The sequence below is a fragment of the Coregonus lavaretus genome, assembly GCF_964263955.1.
Source record: "Coregonus lavaretus genome assembly, contig: HAP1_SCAFFOLD_1989, whole genome shotgun sequence".
NCBI lineage: Eukaryota > Metazoa > Chordata > Actinopteri > Salmoniformes > Salmonidae > Coregonus > Coregonus lavaretus.
Window position 1 is genome coordinate 53,459 of NW_028164581.1, and position 21,542 is coordinate 75,000.

The 21,542-nt window shown below is 47.2% G+C and overlaps 1 protein-coding gene and 1 long non-coding RNA gene across 2 annotated transcripts in view; both read left to right on the forward strand.

Moving 5' to 3' along the window:
* Positions 1–3,939: 3,939 nt before the first annotated feature.
* On the forward strand, positions 3,940–6,516 carry LOC311116888. Its single transcript, XR_014611521.1, has 3 exons — positions 3,940–4,209; positions 4,454–4,537; positions 5,789–6,516. It is a non-coding gene; the product is annotated as an uncharacterized lncRNA (long non-coding RNA).
* A 1,905-nt stretch (positions 6,517–8,421) lies between these two features.
* LOC311116889 (Golgi reassembly-stacking protein 1-like) overlaps positions 8,422–21,542 on the forward strand; it is a 15,084-nt gene continuing 1,963 nt past the window's right edge. Inside the window, exons 1-7 of the mRNA XM_084191916.1 lie at positions 8,422–8,517; positions 15,349–15,429; positions 17,134–17,337; positions 17,531–17,617; positions 17,803–17,933; positions 18,308–18,449; positions 18,712–18,817. Of these exons, the coding sequence (XP_084048042.1) occupies positions 8,455–8,517; positions 15,349–15,429; positions 17,134–17,337; positions 17,531–17,617; positions 17,803–17,933; positions 18,308–18,449; positions 18,712–18,817 (814 nt within the window). The 5' untranslated portion in view covers positions 8,422–8,454. The remainder of the gene's footprint in view (positions 8,518–15,348; positions 15,430–17,133; positions 17,338–17,530; positions 17,618–17,802; positions 17,934–18,307; positions 18,450–18,711; positions 18,818–21,542) is intronic.

The following is a 21,542-nucleotide window of genomic DNA, read 5'->3' on the forward strand; positions in this document are numbered from 1 at the left end:
TTGCATTATTATTAATAAAACCTTTGGTGGCATCCCATAGAATCCAGGGGTCATCCACTGAATTTTTATTGATCATTATGAATTAATTTAGTTCAATTTAAAATTGATCACAGAATGTAGGATTTTGTAGTAATGAAACGTTGAAACGCCATCTTGTGGCCCTTTTAGGAGATTGTAAGACTTGGAGTTGGCAGTAGGAAGCGTGGTCAGACAGGCTCATATGTCAACTTTAATATTTTCTTAATTCAAGAAAATAGATGTGTATATAATAGTATGAAATCGATTAGTGAGAATGATTTCTGCCTGTTTGAGTAGAAAGTATTATAACTATTAGACAATATAATAATAACCAAGTCCTGGACTATAGACAATATAATAATAATAATAATAATAATAATAATAATAATAATAATAATAGTTTTCCTTTTACCAAATTGAGGGGGTGTCTTCATAATTGTCTTATGCTGCGGGCAGCATCCCAGCCATAGAGTCCCAGCTCTTCTCTGTCCTGGCACCCCGATGTTGGAACCAGCTTCCCCCTGAAGCTCTTCTCTGACCTGGCACCCCGATGTTGGAACCAGCTTCCCCCTGAAGCTGTCCTGGCACCCCGATGTTGGAACCAGCTTCCCCCTGAAGCTGTCCTGGCACCCCGATGTTGGAACCAGCTTCCCCCTGAAGCTGTCCTGGCACCCCGATGTTGGAACCAGCTTCCCCCTGAAGCTGTCCTGGCACCCCGATGTTGGAACCAGCTTCCCCCTGAAGCTGGGCTGGCACCCCGATGTTGGAACCAGCTTCCCCCTGAAGCTGTCCTGGCACCCCGATGTTGGAACCAGCTTCCCCCTGAAGCTGTCCTGGCACCCCGATGTTGGAACCAGCTTCCCCCTGAAGCTGTCCTGGCACCCCGATGTTGGAACCAGCTTCCCCCTGAAGCTGTCCTGGCACCCCGATGTTGGAACCAGCTTCCCCCTGAAGCTGTCCCGGCACCCCGATGTTGGAACCAGCTTCCCCCTGAAGCTGTCCTAGCACCCCGATGTTGGAACCAGCTTCCCCCTGAAGCTGGGCTGGCACCCCGATGTTGGAACCAGCTTCCCCCTGAAGCTGTCCTGGCACCCCGATGTTGGAACCAGCTTCCCCCTGAAGCTGTCCTGGCACTCCGATGTTGGAACCAGCTTCCCCCTGAAGCTGTCCTGGCACCCCGATGTTGGAACCAGCTTCCCCCTGAAGCTGGGCTGGCACCCCGATGTTGGAACCAGCTTCCCTCTGAAGCTGTCCTGGCACCCCGATGTTGGAACCAGCTTCCCCCTGAAGCTGTCCTGGCACCCCGATGTTGGAACCAGCTTCCCCCTGAAGCTAGGACAACAGAGTCCTTGCCCATCTTCCAAAAGCACCTGAAACCCTACCTCTTCAAATAGTATCTAAAATAATCCCCCTCCCCCCTCCAACAAAAATAATAAATTATTATAAAATAATATCCTGAACTAACACTTGCACTTGAAAGTGCTGAAAGTGCTGATAGCTACTTAATTGCGGAAAAGTTTACTTACTATGGTTGTGATATGTGGTTGTCCCACCTAGCTATCTTAAGATGAATGCACTAACTGTATGTTGACCACACGTACATGTTTTTCAATTATTGCCCCCACACTGCTCATATGGAAAGCCAAAAGGTTCAAATCGTTTTACCCGGAACGGGTCTTAACACTTGTATTATCATTTTTCACTTGCTTTTTTCAAGTGTCAAATGTCATTTTTTCTACACGTGATTTTTTCACCTGTCCAGTGTGCATTTACAGGTGATTAGAACGCTTGTTATGGTATTTTTACACATGTTCATTACACCTGTTCAGTGTGCATTTACAGGTGATTAGAACGCTTTTTATGGTCATTTTTACACGTGTTCATTACACCTGTTCAGTGTGCATTTACAAGTGATTAGACGCACTCTCCAGGATGCACCATGCCGGAGAAAGGAAAGATCTGGGGGGTCCTATCCTGCCCTCGTCTCTCATCGTGGCACCTCTCTCCTACTCTCACAGACTCTTTTCCTGACCCTCGGTGCAAGCCTCGCCCACTTCCATTTCTCCTCCTGTCTTCAACTCACTCTGCTTACATTTTCTACCATTCTCCTTTAACAAACCATGTCCCTTTTTTCTGCCTTAGATAACTGCGCCACTCAGGAGGAGAAATGGAAGTGGGCGAGGCTTGCACCGAGGGTCAGGAAAAGAGTCTGTGAGAGTAGGAGAGAAGTTTTTGGAAAAAGTGGCCCCTTGCCTTTTGGCTGATCCATTTGTGGTTTCAGGGTGGGCGAAAACAGAGTTGGGTGCTGTGGAATCGGTGAAGGTAACCAGAAGTGGTCTAGTGATAATTGTTTGTGTTTCTGCTGGTCAAAGGGAATGGGGGCAATAATTAAATGAATGGGGGTAAGAGATGTGAATTGTTTTGCTCTCAAGAAAAGGGCGCCATTGAAAGGCGTGATTACTGGGGTAGTGGTAAATGTGAAAGCTGACCAACTGAAGCGGAAGATTCCCGGTGCTTGTGATGCTTGTGGTTTGGTGCGACGCAGACAGGAGAAACAGAAGAGTCATTGTCTGTTCTTTTGAGTTTTGATGTTGAGTCGTTGCCCGACAAAGTGATGTTAGGATATATAAGTTATCCTGTATGAGCTTTGTGCCGAATACATTACATTGTAACAGGTGTCAAGCTTATGGGCATGTGGCCGCAGTGTGTAGGAGGGAGGTTCCTAGGTGTGAGAAGTGTGCAGAAGGCCATGAGACAAAGGAATGTGTAGCATTGGGGAAAGTACATTTACATTTTAGTCATTTAGCCAGAGCGACTTACAGTTAGTGAGTATATACATTATTTATTTATTTTTCATACTGGCCCCCCGTGGGATTCGAACCCACAACCCTGGCGTTGCAAATGCCATGCTCTACCAACTGAGCTACATCCCTGCCGGCCATTCCCTCCCCTGGACGACGCTGGGCCAATTGTGTGCCGCCCCATGGGTCTCCCGGTCGCGGCCGGCTACGACAGAGACTGGATTTGAACCAGTGCCTTAGACCACTGCGCCACTCGGGAGTAGTGGTATGTGTTAATTGTAAGGGTGCCCATAAGCTGGGGAGCAGAAATGTCCCATGCGAGAGAGGCAGGTTGAGGTTTCCAGGGCTAGAGTAGCACAGAAGTTGTCATATGCTGAGGCAGTGAAGAAAGTAGAGGAAGATGGGTCAAGGGGGAGGGATCCTGAGAGGAGTGGTGAGAGTAGTAGATATGTACCAGTACAGAGGGATAAACCAGCAAGTGATATATGTTTCAGTAAGATTGGATTTTTAGCATTTATAGCAATGGTTATCAACTGTACTGCAGGGATGGAACGTAAGTCTCAGAAAATAGAGGTTGACTTGACATCAGAAGAGTTACAATGTGTGTCAAGTGGCGGTGTCCCATCCTCTCAGGCTGTTGGCCTGAAGTAGGACTAAATAGATTTAAATAGTGGAGTATGTTTTTTTATGTTTTGTGAGTGTAGTGTTAGATGGTAGGGTATTAGTATTATTATTATTATTTAATTTTTTAATAAATATGTATTTTCTAAAGCAAAGTATAAGGGAGTTATACTCCAGTCTAGTAGATGGCGGTAATGCAACATTTATTGGATGCCAACCGCCGTGAAACCTCATCAGAGAAAAGAAGAACAACGTGTGACATTAAGAAGACAGGCGCTTTATTCACCTGTTCATCCAAAAGGACATGTGGAAGAATCACGTGTAAAAATGTACACCAAGCGATTACAACGCTTGAATATTGTATTTTCAGACGCATGAAATTGCGCCACGTTCTGAACGCCTGTGTAGTAACACTTTGTACCTGGCACCTGAACGTACCACTTTGGAGCCCTTTCCCACAATGCATTTCCGGGAGTTTGACTTGGTTTGACTTCCGGCCTGTCGCGTTGGATCGCTTACTCAGGGAGGGAGGAGATGTTGCTAAATATGGATCAAATTGTTAAAATTAGTAATTGACATTTACAGAATGTAAACGATACAGCAAGTCGAAATTAAAACGAGTGGTTCCACATAGCATTACAAATACCAAGCTGACGCTGGCTAGCTAGCTTTTTTTCATTGAAATAGCATGGCTGGTTAGCTAGCTAGCACTAGAGTCTTCTGTCTAGCCTGTAACTAATGGTTGTTACGTTGTGGAACAGAGCAATAGGTATTTTTACTTGTCCTTTGGTTGAGACTAACATTAGTTTAGAAAGTAACTTAATTGTTTACTTTGTGTACATTTGTTGTGTTATTGGTTTGCTTTGCTAGTTAGCAAACTGAGTTTTATTTGCTGAAGTTGGCTAGCTAGTGGCTAATGTTTTAGGAGAACAGGCTAGCTCCCTGTAGAATCTAGACAATAGAGGATGGGGAATAAGATCTGATGTGCAGCTGCTTCTATCTGGCTGTTGCAGTGCCCAGACGAGGTGAGAGCAAACTGTTACAGACTGTTGCAGTGCCCAGACGAGGTGAGAGCAAACCGCTACAGAGATAAAAAGGTAAGCTCTCTATCTTGAGTAGCTAGATTTCTATGTTGAACCCAATGCAATAGATATTTTATTGGCTTGCTAAATGAGCTGCTTTTCCTGAAAATGTCTATCTGATAAAGTTGTTAGTTCTAGTTGTTGTTCTTATGCAATGTCCAGGAAATGTTACAGCCACAACATCGTAATCAAGTACTCAAGCACCTGCAGACCAGCGAGGAGGAGCAGGATAGCCTATAGAACAACTACTAGCTAGTTATAGCAGAATGAGCTGCTTTTCCTGAAAATGTTTATCTGATAAAACTACACTCTCAGAACAAAAGGTGCTATCTAGAACCTAAAATTGTTATTCGGCTGCCCCCATAGGATAACTTTTTGAAGAACCCTTGTTGGTTCCAGGTAGAACCCTTTTAGTACCAAGTACCTGGAACCAAAAAGGGTTTTACCTGGAACCAAAAAGGGTTTTACTATTGGGGAGAGCCGAAGAACCCTTTTGGAACCCTTCTTTCTAAGAGTGTATCTAGTTGTTGTTGTTCTAATGCAATGTTACAATGTCACAGCTACAACATGATGATCATGTAGTCAAGCATCCGAAGACCAGCGAGGACGAGGGAAGCCTGCTTTGGATGAGCAAGCTAGAACAATAACAACCAGCTTTATCAGGTAGACATGTTCAGGAAAAGCAGGGAGAGAGCAAGCTAGAACAATAACAACCAGCTATATCAGGTAGACGTGTTCAGGAAAAGCAGGGAGAGAGCAAGCTAGAACAATAACAACCAGCTATTTCAGGTAGACATGTTCAGGAAAAGCAGGGAGAGAGCAAGCTAGTAGTAGTGACATTATTATTTGAAACCACCACATGCCCACAATCTGTATCTGTGTTATATTTTAAGAAATAAGGCACCTCAGGGGTTTGTGGTATATGGCCAATATACCGCAGCTGAGGGCTGTTCTTATGCAAGACGCAACACAGAGTGCCTGGATACAGCCCTTAGCCGTGGTATATTGGCCATATACCACAAACCCCCAAGGTGCCTTATTGCTATTAAAAACTGGTTACCAACGTAAATACAACAGTAAACAAGTAATATTGACTCATACCCGTGGTATACGGTCTGATATACCACGGCTTGCTATCTGTCTCAAGTTGTAGCGATCATCAACATGAACAAGGCTGAATTCTGTTGAATTGTCAACTGGACTAAATTCTTATTAGGAAGATGTTGCTGTTCAGAATGCCATGTTTATGACTGTTGCTGTTCACAGGAATCTCCTAATGCTATGTTGAACGAGCACCACGGATGAAGGAGGGGGAGGAAACAGACAGATACTTTCTGCCTTCACCAAGTCATACAACTCACTTTTATGATTTTATGTTGCCTTTTTTAATGTTTGCTAAAATGATGTATGTTTTGTACTGTTACTTTTTACATGCTGAAACAGTCTCATTAGTTTTGGTCTAGACTATGATCTGTAAACAGTCTCACTAGTTTTGGTCTAGACTATGATCTGTAAACAGTCTCACTAGTTTTGGTCTAGACTATGATCTGTAAACAGTCTCACTAGTTTTGGTCTAGACTATGATCTGTAAACAGTCTCACTAGTTTTGGGCTAGACTATGATCTGTAAATGTCTACTACCCTTTAAAAAAAAGTTGTTGATGAATGAAATTAGCACCGTTTCTGAACTTGGACAATGTCAGGGAATAAGCAGGTAAATGTACAGCCTATCAATGACAAAAGAAACGGTGCAGAGGTAGCCTTAAGATAACATTAGATATTTGCATTTTATGTACTGGACAGAGGGCTAAGCCAGCTATTCTCAAAACATTGGATTACCAACTTGAGCGATGACGTCTCAGTTTGCAGCACGTTTTCACATGGACATATATACACTGAACAAAAATATAAATGGAACATGTAAAGTATGAAAATGTATGCACTTACTGTAAAGTTGCTCTGGATAAGAGCATCTGCTAAATTAAATGTAAAATGTAAAGTGTTGGTGTCATATTTCATGAGCTGGTCATACCTGTATGCATTATGGGGTATATTGAGACAGAATGGGCAGTATTGAGATGTGCTTTATTATCACATGGTACCCTAGATGACAACTACACCAAACTTCCCACAGAACAAGGAGACCCATTGGAAACGTTTCATAGAGTCATCATGGATTTAGTGTAAAATCAGTCCCAGCAGCCTATTTTCAAGTTGGCCTCCATTCATTTCAATGTGGAGGAACTGAATAGATTTTTCAAAGCCATAAAGGAATAGATATTGGTGTAATAAGACCAGTAAAGACTGAAAATGTGTGTTACTGTGAGGAACATGCTGAAAGATAGACCAGAGATGTGAGTTACTATATATGTATTTAGCAAAATATTACCAGAGCGTCTGCTAAATGGCGCCCCCTAATGGCTTTGACTGTGGGCGGGGGTCGGCCCCCTCCTGGGTTTCCCCAGCCCGTGCAGGGAGCTGGCTGGATGTAGTGGCGCCCCCTAATGGACTTGGCGGGGGTCGGCCCCCTCCTGGGTTTCCCCAGCCCGTGCAGGGAGCTGCTGGATGTAGTGGCGCCCCCTAATGGACTTGGCGGGGGTCGGCCCCCTCCTGGGTTTCCCCAGCCCGTGCAGGGAGCTGGCTGGATGTAGTGGCGCCCCCTAATGGACTTGGCGGGGGTCGGCCCCCTCCTGGGTTTCCCCAGCCCGTGCAGGGAGCTGGCTGGATGTAGTGGCGCCCCCTAATGGACTTGGCGGGGGTCGGCCCCCTCCTGGGTTTCCCCAGCCCGTGCAGGGAGCTGGCTGGATGTAGTGGCGCTCCCTGGTGGCCATAGGTGGGAGTTAGGACCCCTCCGGGGGTTGGCCCACACTCCCTGGGCCCTCTCCCCCCATCTCCTTGGGGCAGGGAGCTGGCTGGATGAGGTGGCCGCGGGCGGGGGTCGGCCCCCCCATGTCCGGAGGTCAGCTCCTGCTCTCTGGGCCGGCCCCAGCCCTCTCTGGGTTTATTTAGTGGCGCCCCCTGGTGGCCACGGGCAGGGGTCGGGCTTTCTCCGGTGGTCGGCCCCCCCTCCCTGGGTTGGCCCATCCCTCTCTGGCAGTCTCCCCCCCTCTTCCTGGTGCAGAGAGTAGCGTGGATGTAGTGGCGCCACCTGGTGGTCGGGGGCAGGCCCCCCTCTCCCTGGGTAGGCCCCATCCCTCTCTGGCACTCTCCCCCGATCTCCCTAATGCAGGGAGCTGGCTGGATGTACTGCTGCCCCCTAGTGGCCATGGGCTGGGGTAGGCACCCCTCTCATGGGGTCGGGCCCCCCTCCCTGGGTCAGCCTCAGCCCTCTCTGGCCCTCTCCCCCATATCGCTGGGGAAGGGTGCTGGCTGGATGTAGTGGCGCCCCCTGGTGGCCTTGGCCAGTGGTGGGGCGTTCTCCCCTCCTTCAGAGCATCAGCCCCCGTCCCCCGGGGGTCGGCCCATCCAGTCTCTGGAGCGAGACTCTAGACAGAGTCTCTGGGTTAGAGCGTTCTAATCACCTGTAAATGCACACTGGACAGGTGTAAAGAACACGTGTGAAAATGACCATAACAAGCATTCAAATCACCTGTAAACTCACACTTGACAGGTGAAAAGAAGATGACTTTTGACACTTGAAAAAAGCAAGTGAAAAATGATAATTACAAGTGTTAAGCCGTATTCCGGGTAAGACGATTTGAACCTTTTGGCTTTCCATACTAATCGAACACAGAGTGGCTTTCACATTTTTTGCTCCATGCTGTGAATCCACACCGCTCGATGCGTCTGTCAAGTCATCTCAATTTATTACTTTTGCCTGGCTGGCATACATAGTAGTTTCCGTGTGACGTGGAGGAGCTTGCTAAGACAACACATTCAAAATGACAGTACTGCTTCACTTTAGTTAAAAAAAAAAAAAAACGGTAGTTTTCGATGGGCATAACTCAAAGCTCAATAGTAGCCGACGGGGGGACAAGTGGATACCATGTCCATGGGGTATGTTGCTAGTGAATGCTAGCTAGTTAACCAGTAGTGTCCTCAAGACATGCCCTTCTAATCGACTTGCTATGGCTAGTTTCCTATCATAGGGCGGTTTTTCAAGCTAGCCAGCCTAGCAAACAGTATAGTATGATGGCAAGACAGTGACCCATTAGTGTGCTGTTTTTTAAATTAATATTAATTTAGCAAAAATCAGCAACTTGGACAGCTGCCTTTTACTGAGATCTAGACTGCCTTCCGCTCTGTAACGTTATGTCTGTGATAATGAGGAGACGCTGACACATCTGTTTTCTCGTCTGATTGGCAAACTAAATAATCCGCTATACTGTTTACAACCTATCGGTTGAGTTTTGGGACTGACTTCACACTACTTCTGCAGTGACATGTTATTAGAAGATAAAGTTATTTGGTTATGTTTATGTAATATATGTGTGTGAAGGACGCGAACCCGGGACCTCTGCCTTGCTAGCACACCTGACCGCCCTACTGAAGCGATTTACCGGTCGTCGCCACGCGTCACCATGTGCCACGTATGTCATTGGATGTTAATAAGCAGTGGTCAAGCGCTATTGTTTTTAGGCGAGGGGAGTGCCAAAAACGGTCAAAGACGTCATTTCCTCAATCAACGTTTTGTACCGACAGATGTAGCCAATTGAAAAGTCAGCCTGTCAATATAGAACAGGGATCATCAACTAGCCAATTGAAAAGTCAGCCTGTCAATATAGAACAGGGATCATCAATTAGCCAATTGAAAAGCCAGCCTGTCAATATAGAACAGGGATCATCAATTAGCCAATTGAAAAGCCAGCCTGTCAATATAGAACAGGGATCATCAACTAGCTGCTATAGAATATGAATGAAATGGATCCTCCAATTGGTCAACTAGCTGCTATAGAATATGAATGAAATGCATCCTCCAATTGGTCAACTAGCTGCTATAGAATATGAATGAAATGCATCCTCCAATTGGTCAACTAGCTGCTATAGAATATGAATGAAATGCATCCTCCAATTGGTCAACTAGCTGCTATAGAATATGGATGAAATGCATCCTCCAATTGGTCAACTAGCTGCTATAGAATATGAATGAAATGCATCCTCCAATTGGTCAACTAGCTGCTATAGAATATGAATGAAATGCATCCTCCAATTGGTCAACTAGCTGCTATAGAATATGAATGAAATGCATCCTCCAATTGGTCAACTAGCTGCTATAGAATATGAATGAAATGCATCCTCCAATTGGTCAACTAGCTGCTATAGAATATGAATGAAATGCATCCTCCAATTGGTCAACTAGCTGCTATAGAATATGAATGAAATGCATCCTCCAATTGGTCAACTAGCTGCTATAGAATATGGATGAAATGCATCCTCCAATTGGTCAACTAGCTGCTATAGAATATGGATGAAATGCATCCTCCAATTGGTCAACTAGCTGCTATAGAATATGAATGAAATGCATCCTCCAATTGGTCAACTAGCTGCTATAGAATATGAATGAAATGCATCCTCCAATTGGTCAACTAGCTGCTATAGAATATGGATGAAATGCATCCTCCAATTGGTCAACTAGCTGCTATAGAATATGAATGAAATGCATCCTCCAATTGGTCAACTAGCTGCTATAGAATATGAATGAAATGCATCCTCCAATTGGTCAACTAGCTGCTATAGAATATGAATGAAATGCATCCTCCAATTGGTCAACTAGCTGCTATAGAATATGAATGAAATGCATCCTCCAATTGGTCAACTAGCTGCTATAGAATATGGATGAAATGCATCCTCCAATTGGTCAACTAGCTGCTATAGAATATGAATGAAATGCATCCTCCAATTGCAACGTCTGCCTGTGCCCCCACATATTGTCTCCAGAACAGTTTCTATTTTTAAAACCCTCAAACACCAAGTTAGGCGTACCTCATTTCACAATAGGTCATCGTCACTGTCAATCGGGAATGATAATTCTTCACGTTTTACCAGTGAAACTGCATCTGTGTGCCAGTCATTTGATCTCAATCAGTTTCATGGGAATATGCAATTAGATCTTATTGAACTACTGTTTGGTGAGCGAATTAGAGCAGATGATCTTAACAAACTATTAGCCTTGTGTTATGTTTCAATCAAAGCATATATCCTGTTATCCTGTGGCCTAGTATCCTGTGGCCTAGTATCCTGTGGCCTAGTATCCTGTGGCCTAGTATCCTGTTGCCTAGTATCCTGTGGCCTAGTATCATGTGGCCTAGTATCCTGTGGCCTAGTATCATGTGGCCTAGTATCCTGTGGCCTAGTATCCTGTGGCCTAGTGGAATACTGTTGAGTTTTGGCGCATGATATTTTTTTGTTTGGAATATTCAGCTTCAGTTTACCATCTTAAAATGTCATTATAAATGAGGTGTTTTTGGTGTAAGGTCTACTATGCTATTACATTAGGTTCTGTTATGTAGAATACTAATGAATCATTATGTGATCTTCCAAGACATTGATTCAGCTTTGATCTTAATTTTACTGAAAGAGCACAATCATGTTCTATTTAAGCAATAAGGCCCCAGGAGGTGTGGTGTATACCACATCTAAGGGCTGTTATTAAGCACGACGCAACGTGGAGTGCCTGGATACAGCCCTTAGCCGTGGTATATTGGCCATATACCACAAACCCCCGATGTGCCTTATTGCTATTATAAACTGGTTACCGACGTAATTAGAGCAGTAAAAATACATGTTTTGTCATACCCATGGTAGACGGTCTGATATACCATGGCTGACAGCCAATCAGCATTCAGAGCTCGAACCACCCAGTTTCTAATTGTGATGATAATAAGTGATGTGCGTGGCTATTAGGCGTAGGCTGCAGATCGTGATGAGATGTCATTTGAAGTGATTGGAGTCGCCCTTAAAGGGACGGGAGGGTCAGCGGCAGGATCGCGCAATAACGTTAAAGAAGTCAAACCAACTTGTGGTGCTGAAGGATAGCTCTGCCGTTCGGCCAGTTCAGGAACAAACATCAATAGTTTACAGTAGACCTATACCCTATTAGGCATAAGACTACATGGTGTAGCTATTGGTAGGCACACAGCCTACAGTTCATCATTCACTCCCCCACCGTATTGGTAGGCTATAGCCTAATGTAAATACAAATACATATAGCTTTAATATCATGGCGCTGTTTATGAGGAGAGCTTTATTGTGAGTAGGCAATTCATTGTATAGCTTACACACTGCATCATAAATAAGCTTTGATTGGTTAGCTTGAACACATGGCTACAATATACCCTATTACAGAATACAAGAGAACAGAGAGCAACGATCCATTCGTAGAATTTATTTGCATAGATTAAACATGCTATTAAATCAATTGACCAAGTATTGAACGTAAATCATTACTACGTAGAATGGCAGGAAATTCGTTTTTAAAACAGCCATCTAATCAAGCTTTTGGTGTGGTGTATTCATGCATCTCAATAAACTATAAGCTAAATGCATCATTACCTCCAACTTGGCCCAGTTCACATTTCCAGTTGCCCACCCTGCCATACCAATGGGTCCTGCGTCTCAACCAACAGCCAATACAGGCTAAATATCCACAGCAGGGCTACAGGAACTTCCAGAGAGGGTCAGGCTCCTTGGGCGTTCCAGAGAGGGTCAGGCTCCTTGGGCGTTCCAGAGAGGGTCAGGCTCCTTGGGCGTTCCAGAGAGGGTCAGGCTCCTTGGGCGTTCCAGAGAGGGTCAGGCTCCTTGGGTGTTCCAGAGAGGGTCAGGCTCCTTGGGCGTTCCAGAGAGGGTCAGGCTCCTTGGGCGTTCCAGAGAGGGTCAGGCTCCTTGGGCGTTCCAGAGAGGGTCAGGCTCCTTGGGCGTTCCAGAGAGGGTCAGGCTCCTTGGGCGTTCCAGAGAGGGTCAGGCTCCTTGGGCGTTCCAGAGAGGGTCAGGCTCCTTGGTCGTTCCAGAGAGGGTCAGGCTCCTTGGGCGTTCCAGAGAGGGTCAGGCTCCTTGGGCGTTCCAGAGAGGGTCAGGCTCCTTGGGCGTTCCAGAGAGGGTCAGGCTCCTTGGGCGTTCCAGAGAGGGTCAGGCTCCTTGGGCGTTCCAGAGAGGGTCAGGCTCCTTGGGCGTTCCAGAGAGGGTCAGGCTCCTTGGGCGTTCCAGAGAGGGTCAGGCTCCTTGGGCGTTCCAGAGAGGGTCAGGCTCCTTGGTCGTTCCAGAGAGGGTCAGGCTCCTTGGGCGTTCCAGAGAGGGTCAGGCTCCTTGGGCGTTCCAGAGAGGGTCAGGCTCCTTGGGCGTTCCAGAGAGGGTCAGGCTCCTTGGGCGTTCCAGAGAGGGTCAGGCTCCTTGGGCGTTCCAGAGAGGGTCAGGCTCCTTGGGCGTTCCAGAGAGGGTCAGGCTCCTTGGGCGTTCCAGAGAGGGTCAGGCTCCTTGGGCGTTCCAGAGAGGGTCAGGCTCCTTGGGCGTTCCAGAGAGGGTCAGGCTCCTTGGGCGTTCCAGAGAGGGTCAGGCTCCTTGGGCGTTCCAGAGAGGGTCAGGCTCCTTGGGCGTTCCAGAGAAGGTCAGGCTCCTTGGGCGTTCCAGAGAGGGTCAGGCTCCTTGGGCGTTCCAGAGAGGGTCAGGCTCCTTGGGCGTTCCAGAGAGGGTCAGGCTCCTTGGGCGTTCCAGAGAGGGTCAGGCTCCTTGGTCGTTCCAGAGAGGGTCAGGCTCCTTGGGCGTTCCAGAGAGGGTCAGGCTCCTTGGGCGTTCCAGAGAGGGTCAGGCTCCTTGGGCGTTCCAGAGAGGGTCAGGCTCCTTGGGCGTTCCAGAGAGGGTCAGGCTCCTTGGGCGTTCCAGAGAGGGTCAGGCTCCTTGGGCGTTCCAGAGAGGGTCAGGCTCCTTGGGCGTTCCAGAGAGGGTCAGGCTCCTTGGGCGTTCCAGAGAGGGTCAGGCTCCTTGGGCGTTCCAGAGAGGGTCAGGCTCCTTGGGCGTTCCAGAGAGGGTCAGGCTCCTTGGTCGTTCCAGAGAGGGTCAGGCTCCTTGGGCGTTCCAGAGAGGGTCAGGCTCCTTGGTCGTTCCAGAGAGGGTCAGGCTCCTTGGGCGTTCCAGAGAGGGTCAGGCTCCTTGGGCGTTCCAGAGAGGGTCAGGCTCCTTGGGCGTTCCAGAGAGGGTCAGGCTCCTTGGGCGTTCCAGAGAGCGTCAGGCTCCTTGGGCGTTCCAGAGAGGGTCAGGCTCCTTGGGCGTTCCAGAGAGGGTCAGGCTCCTTGGGCGTTCCAGAGAGGGTCAGGCTCCTTGGGCGTTCCAGAGAAGGTCAGGCTCCTTGGGCTTTGCAGCAGCCACTCTGGTTTGGATGTCCTCGGCAGAATGTGTCACTGTAACCAAGTGGTCACATGTCATTCTAGGTTCCACTGTGCAAGAGGGATCCATGGAGTTTTATGAACATCAATGCAGACACACAGTGAATTTTCTTTCAATGTTCTGATTGGTCAAAGTGAAGAAAGAGAAGACACCTCTATTTACCTCACATAGACTACAGTTCTTCATCATTCATCATCATCATCACTCCCCCACCAGAGAGAAGACACCTCCACAGTTCTTCAGGCTGCTATACATATTTATTTGGTTTGTCATTCTATCATTTCAGATGGAATTTTAGTGCTAATTAAATATAATTTATTTAGAAGTTATCAGAATACATTTTCCAGAAATAGTTTTACCAGCTCTGTGTATTCTGAAAGTGAAAAGATGAGGGAGCGCTGCTCCTCTGTGCTCTGGCAGTACCACACCCCTGCTAAGAAGGTGCAGTTCTGTAATCTGCAGACTGCAATTCCCCAAATCATCACAGTGCTGCGCTAGAGTACCGTAACCAGAGAGGATGGAACCAATGACTGTATATATGAATGGACAAAACCATCGATCACGTGGCACCATTCATTCCTATGTGAAGAGTCAATAGTGCATTGAAGCCAAATGAAGCTGGCGTCTCATGGAGACACAACCCGTCCCGTGTAGCTCAGTTGGTAGAGCATGGTGCTTGCAACGCCAGGGTTGTGAGTTCGATTCCCACGGGAGGCCAGTATGAAAAATGTATGCACTCAGTAACTGTAAGTCGCTCTGGATAAGAGCGTCTGCTAAATGACTAAAATGTAAATAACATGCACAGTTTGAGCAACTCCTTGACGTGACGTTGCAGGCTAGCTCAGTGCTGCCCCCTCTCGTTGAGTAACTCAAGTTAAAGGCTGACCGGGGTACTGCAGGGTGCCATTAGCAACTCAATTATCCTTAGAACTTCTGTTTGCGAATTTTGTTTAAAATAATCAGTTGAAGGACATACATCTGGTGTGTTAGAAGCAATTTTTTAGTACTATGATTGTCTTCAAATTGTGTATTTGTTTACACCAAGATTGACCACGGAGATTGCCATTTTTCAGTTCACTATCCAATCTTCTGCTAACAATTCCAGCAGTAACCCGGTTGGCCTAGAACCTCCGTGGCTTCAATGAGAGGGGCCAGTCGGTCTCCCCTGCAATGAGAGGGGCCAGTCGGTCTCCCCTGCAATGAGAGGGGCCAGTCGGTCTCCCCTGCAATGAGAGGGGCCAGTCGGTCTCCCCTGCAATGAGAGGGGCCAGTCGGTCTCCCCTGCAATGAGAGGGGCCAGTCGGTCTCCCCTGCAATGAGAGGGGCCAGTCGGTCTCCCCTGCAATGAGAGGGGCCAGTCGGTCTCCCCTGCAATGAGAGGGGCCAGTCGGTCTCCCCTGCAATGAGAGGGGCCAGTCGGTCTCCCCTGCAATGAGAGGGGCCAGTCGGTCTCCCCTGCATGAAACCTACTGTCAAGTATATAACTTATTAGGCTACTCTATTTAATTCCAGATCCAAGAGAACTCTCCTGCACACATTGCTGGTTTGGAGCCATTATTTGACTTCATCCTATCAATAGGAAACACCAGACTGGTGAGTTATTTTGAGTTACGGGGAGTTATGGGGAGTTACGGGGAGTTATGGGGAGTTACGGGGAGTTATGGGGAGTTACGGGGAGTTACGGGGAGTTACGGGGAGGTATCCTGGGGACAGAGGTATCCTGGGGACAGAGGTATCCTGGGGACAGAGGTATTCTGGGGACAGAGGTATCCTGGGGACAGAGGTATTCTGGGGACAGAGGTATCCTGGGGACAGAGGTATTCTGGGGACAGAGGTATCCTGGGGACAGAGGTATCCTGGGGACAGAGGTATCCTGGGGACAGAGGTATTCTGGGGACAGAGGTATTCTGGGGACAGAGGTATCCTGGGGACAGAGGTATCCTGGGGACAGAGGTATCCTGGGGACAGAGGTATCCTGGGGACAGAGGTATTCTGGGGACAGAGGTATCCTGGGGACAGAGGTATCCTGGGGACAGAGGTATCCTGGGGACAGAGGTATCCTGGGGACAGAGGTATTCTGGGGACAGAGGTATCCTGGGGACAGAGGTATCCTGGGGACAGAGGTATCCTGGGGACAGAGGTATCCTGGGGACAGAGGTATCCTGGGGACAGAGGTATCCTGGGGACAGAGGTATTCTGGGGACAGAGGTATCCTGGGGACAGAGGTATTCTGGGGACAGAGGTATCCTGGGGACAGAGGTATCCTGGGGACAGAGGTATCCTGGGGACAGAGGTATTCTGGGGACAGAGGTATTCTTTTACATCTATAACATACTTTTCTCATCCCTTTGGTATTTGGTATAATATACATTAATTTAAAAAAACAGAAGTTGGACGTTATGGAATAAAACAACCATTGTAATATAATAGGTATTCTCTTTCACAGACTGTATCAACAGTGTAGCTCAGTTGGTAGAGCATGGTGGTTGCAACGCCAGGGTTGTGGGTTCGATTCCCACGGGGGGCTAGTATGAAAATGTATGCACTCACTAACTGTAAGTCGCTCTGGATAAGAGCGTCTGCTAAATGACGTAAATGTAACAGGAACAGGTGTAGCCAGCCTGTCACTGTTTCTTTATGAACAGGTGTGTAGCCAGCCTGTCACTGTTTCTTTATGAACAGGTGTGTAGCCAGCCTGTCACTGTTTCTTTATGAACAGGTGTGTAGCCAGCCTGTCACTGTTTCTTTATGAACAGGTGAGGCCAGCCTGTCACTGTTTCTTTATGAACAGGTGTGTAGCCAGCCTGTCACTGTTTCTTTATGAACAGGTGTGTAGCCAGCCTGTCACTGTTTCTTTATGAACAGGTGTGTAGCCAGCCTGTCACTGTTTCTTTATGAACAGGTGTGTAGCCAGCCTGTCACTGTTTCTTTATGAACAGGTGTGTAGCCAGCCTGTCACTGTTTCTTTATGAACAGGTGTGTGGCCAGCCTGTCACTGTTTCTTTATGAACAGGTGTGTGGCCAGCCTGTCACTGTTTCTTTATAAACAGGTGTGTAGCCAGCCTGTCACTGTTTCTTTATAAACAGGTGTGTAGCCAGCCTGTCACTGTTTCTTTATGAACAGGTGTGTGGCCAGCCTGTCACTGTTTCTTTATGAACAGGTGTGTGGCCAGCCTGTTACTGTTTCTTTATAAACAGGTGTGTGGCCAGCCTGTCACTGTTTCTTTATGAACAGGTGTGTGGGTACTGTGTACTCCTGCTGACAGCTGTTTTCGCCCTCTCCTCCGCTCACTCCAGAACAGAGAGAATGACCTGCTGAAGGACCTTCTGAAGGCCAACGTGGAGAAGGCAGTGAGGCTGGAGGTGTGGAGCACTAAGGCTCGACGGGTCAGAGAGCTGGAGGTGGTCCCCAGCAACATGTGGGGGGGGCAGGGGCTCCTGGGGGCCTCTGTACGCTTCTGTAGCTTCCAGGGAGCCAATGAGAACGTCTGGCACGTCCTGGTGAGGGGCCTCTGTTGTTGCTTTGTGATCATATATTTTTTTACATAGAATTCATGTAGCTTCATTTATAGGACTTTAAAGGCTTTTTACATGTCAGACACCACATCATAAACCTCTGGGATTAAATAGGTATGAATGTTTTATTCCATAGGTTTGTAAAATCTAAAATGATAACTTCTTCCTTTTCTTTCAGGATGTAGAATCTAATTCCCCAGCAGCATTGGCTGGTTTGCAGGCACATCAAGACTTCATTGTTGGAGCGGACCAGGTGTTGCAAGATGTACGATTAAGACCAGTAACCTATAGTTTGCATGGAAAATCAATTTCACCAAATATCCACAACTTTTTCTAAGTTAGAAATTGCTGAAATATATGTTGTTGTTCATTGTTGGCTGGCATGTTTTTCTTCCCAGTTTGCCCTTTTTTTTACTGAAGTGTCTATGATTGTGTTGTTTCACTCTGCAGTCTGAGGACTTGTTCTCCCTGATCAAGAGCAGCGAGGGCAAGCCTCTGAAGCTGCTGGTCTACAACACTCTGACAGACCTCTGTAGAGAGCTGGCGGTTACCCCTAACGGAGCCTGGGGTGGAGAGGGCAGGTAAGCCACTCTCCACTCTGACAGACCTCTGTAGAGAGCTGGTGGTTACCCCTAACGGAGCCTGGGGAGGAGAGGGCAGGTAAGCCACTCTCCACTCTGACAGACCTCTGTAGAGAGCTGGCGGTTACCCCTAACGGAGCCTGGGGAGGAGAGGGCAGGTAAGCCACTCTCCACTCTGACAGACCTCTGTAGAGAGCCGGCGGTTACCCCTAACGGAGCCTGGGGCAGAGAGGGCAGGTAAGACCGCTTTTAGGAGCGAATGTTGTTGTCTGAATATCCCCGCTCCCTTTTTTATATCCCGCAACAACCCTAAGCATGGGTATATTCACAATATACCACACCCCCTCCAGGCTTATTGTGTAATTCTATCTCAGTTTAGGCTGTGGTATTGGATATGGCTACTTGCACCGAATCCCAAGCCGTCCTGTTGACCTGAACAGGCATGGGGCACTTCCTTCACCTACACCTGATGACAACAGCAGAACCCAAGAGATGCCTGTTGGCCACCACACTGAGGTAAACACCTTCACATCTCACCTCCTAGATCCTTTAAGACTAGACAGTTTCACTGATGGTTGATAAACGGCTATGATTTATTTGAGATAAATATGATAGATTTTCATTGAATACCCCAAGTGTATTTAGAATAATATCTATCTAAGTTTATTTAAACTTTTATTCATCTAAGAAGACCCTTTGAGGTCAGAAGACCTATTTTATGATGGAGGCCAAATACATGTGAATTTTTGTAGCACGTGTTTTCTGTCCGTCATCTCAGGTGGCCTTAACCTCTCCATCGGGTGAAGAAGTGTTGGGTCTGCAGCAGCCCCTCCAGGTTCCCGCTCTGCCTCTACCTCCTCCCATCCAGAGAGTCATGGACCCAGGTAACCTTCTACTCAGGAAATAATAGAATCATTAGGGCCGGTTTCCCAGACACAGATTAAGCCTAGCCCTGGACTAAATGGCTCTTTAAATTGAGAATATTAATTCATTGCGAATGCTGTTTAAACCTGGACTAGGTTTCATCTGTGTCTGGGATTCCGGCCATAAAACGCTTCAATATTTGTTGTGTTTTCTGGGTATCTGTGTTAAAGGAATCCCCCAGAGGAAGTTGCCGCCACTATTTTGATGTAATTTCCTGTCCTAGAGAAGAAATGCATGTTTAGGTTCCACCTACGAAGAATAACAAAGGCTACTTACACATATTCACGAATTGGATGTGGGAATTTCCACATGGAGTTGTTAAACATCAACAACTAGGGCGCTGACAGCTGTCAGTGTAGTTAGCTAGCATGCTAACCTTATCTAGCTAGCTATGTTGATAACCATATCTGTCTAGTTAATGTTATGTTGTTGATGTTTGTTTTTAACTACACCATATTCAAAAGATTAGCCAGCTGGCTCAATGGCTGATTCTGGAGCTGGATTTGTCATAAGCATTGATTTAGGGAAAACTTCCACACAGATGGAAACCACTGGCCTGTCTTTGACTTCCACACAGATGGAAACCACTGGCCTGTCTTTGACGTCACCATGATGGAAACCACTGGCCTATCTTTGACTTCCACACAGATGGAAACCACTGGCCTATCTTTGACTTCCACACAGATGGAAACCACTGGCCTATCTTTGACTTCACCACAGATGGAAACCACTGGCCTATCTTTGACTTCCACACAGATGGAAACCACTGGCCTGTCTTTGACTTCACCACAGATGGAAACCACTGGCCTATCTTTGACTTCACCACAGATGGAAACCACTGGCCTATCTTTGACTTCCACACAGATGGAAACCACTGGCCTGTCTTTGACTTCCCCACAGATGGAAACCACTGGCCTATCTTTGACTTCCCCACAGATGGAAACCACTGGCCTATCTTTGACTTCCCCACAGATGGAAACCACTGGCCTATCTTTGACTTCCCCACAGATGGAAACCACTGGCCTATCTTTGACTTGACCACAGATGGAAACCACTGGCCTATCTTTGACTTCCACACAGATGGAAACCACTGGCCTATCTTTGACTTGACCACAGATGGAAACCACTGGCCTGTCTTTGACTTCACCACAGATGGAAACCACTGGCCTATCTTTGACTTGACCACAGATGGAAACCACTGGCCTATCTTTGACTTGACCACAGATGGAAACCACTGGCCTATCTTTGACTTGACCACAGATGGAAACCACTGGCCTATCTTTGACTTGACCACAGATGGAAACCACTGGCCTATCTTTGACTTCCCCACAGATGGAAACCACTGGCCTATCTTTGACTTGACCACAGATGGAAACCACTGGCCTATCTTTGACTTGACCACAGATGGAAACCACTGGCCTATCTTTGACTTCCCCACAGATGGAAACCACTGGCCTATCTTTGACTTCACCACAGATGGAAACCACTGGCCTATCTTTGACTTCCCCACAGATGGAAACCACTGGCCTATCTTTGACTTCACCACAGATGGAAACCACTGGCCTGTCTTTGACGTCACCACAGATGGAAACCACTGGCCTATCTTTGACTTCCCCACAGATGGAAACCACTGGCCTATCTTTGACTTCACCACAGATGGAAACCACTGGCCTGTCTTTGACTTCCACACAGATGGAAACCACTGGCCTATCTTTGACTTGACCACAGATGGAAACCACTGGCCTATCTTTGACTTCACCACAGATGGAAACCACTGGCCTGTCTTTGACTTGCCCACAGATGGAAACCACTGGCCTATCTTTGACTTCACCACAGATGTAAACCACTGGCCTATCTTTGACTTCCACACAGATGGAAACCACTGGCCTATCTTTGACTTCCCCACAGATGGAAACCACTGGCCTATCTTTGACTTCACCACAGATGGAAACCACTGGCCTATCTTTGACTTCACCACAGATGGAAACCACTGGCCTGTCTTTGACTTCCCCACAGATGGAAACCACTGGCCTATCTTTGACTTCCCCACAGATGGAAACCACTGGCCTATCTTTGACTTCCACACAGATGGAAACCACTGGCCTATCTTTGACTTCCACACAGATGGAAACCACTGGCCTATCTTTGACTTCCACACAGATGGAAACCACTGGCCTATCTTTGACTTCCACACAGATGGAAACCACTGGCCTATCTTTGACGTCACCACAGATGGAAACCACTGGCCTATCTTTGACTTCCCCACAGATGGAAACCACTGGCCTATCTTTGACTTCACCACAGATGGAAACCACTGGCCTATCTTTGACTTGACCACAGATGGAAACCACTGGCCTATCTTTGACTTCCACACAGATGGAAACCACTGGCCTATCTTTGACTTGACCACAGATGGAAACCACTGGCCTATCTTTGACTTCCCCACAGATGGAAACCACTGGCCTATCTTTGACTTCCCCACAGATGGAAACCACTGGCCTATCTTTGACTTGACCACAGATGGAAACCACTGGCCTATCTTTGACTTCCCCACAGATGGAAACCACTGGCCTATCTTTGACTTCCCCACAGATGGAAACCACTGGCCTATCTTTGACTTCCCCACAGATGGAAACCACTGGCCTATCTTTGACTTCCACACAGATGGAACCACTGGCCTATCTT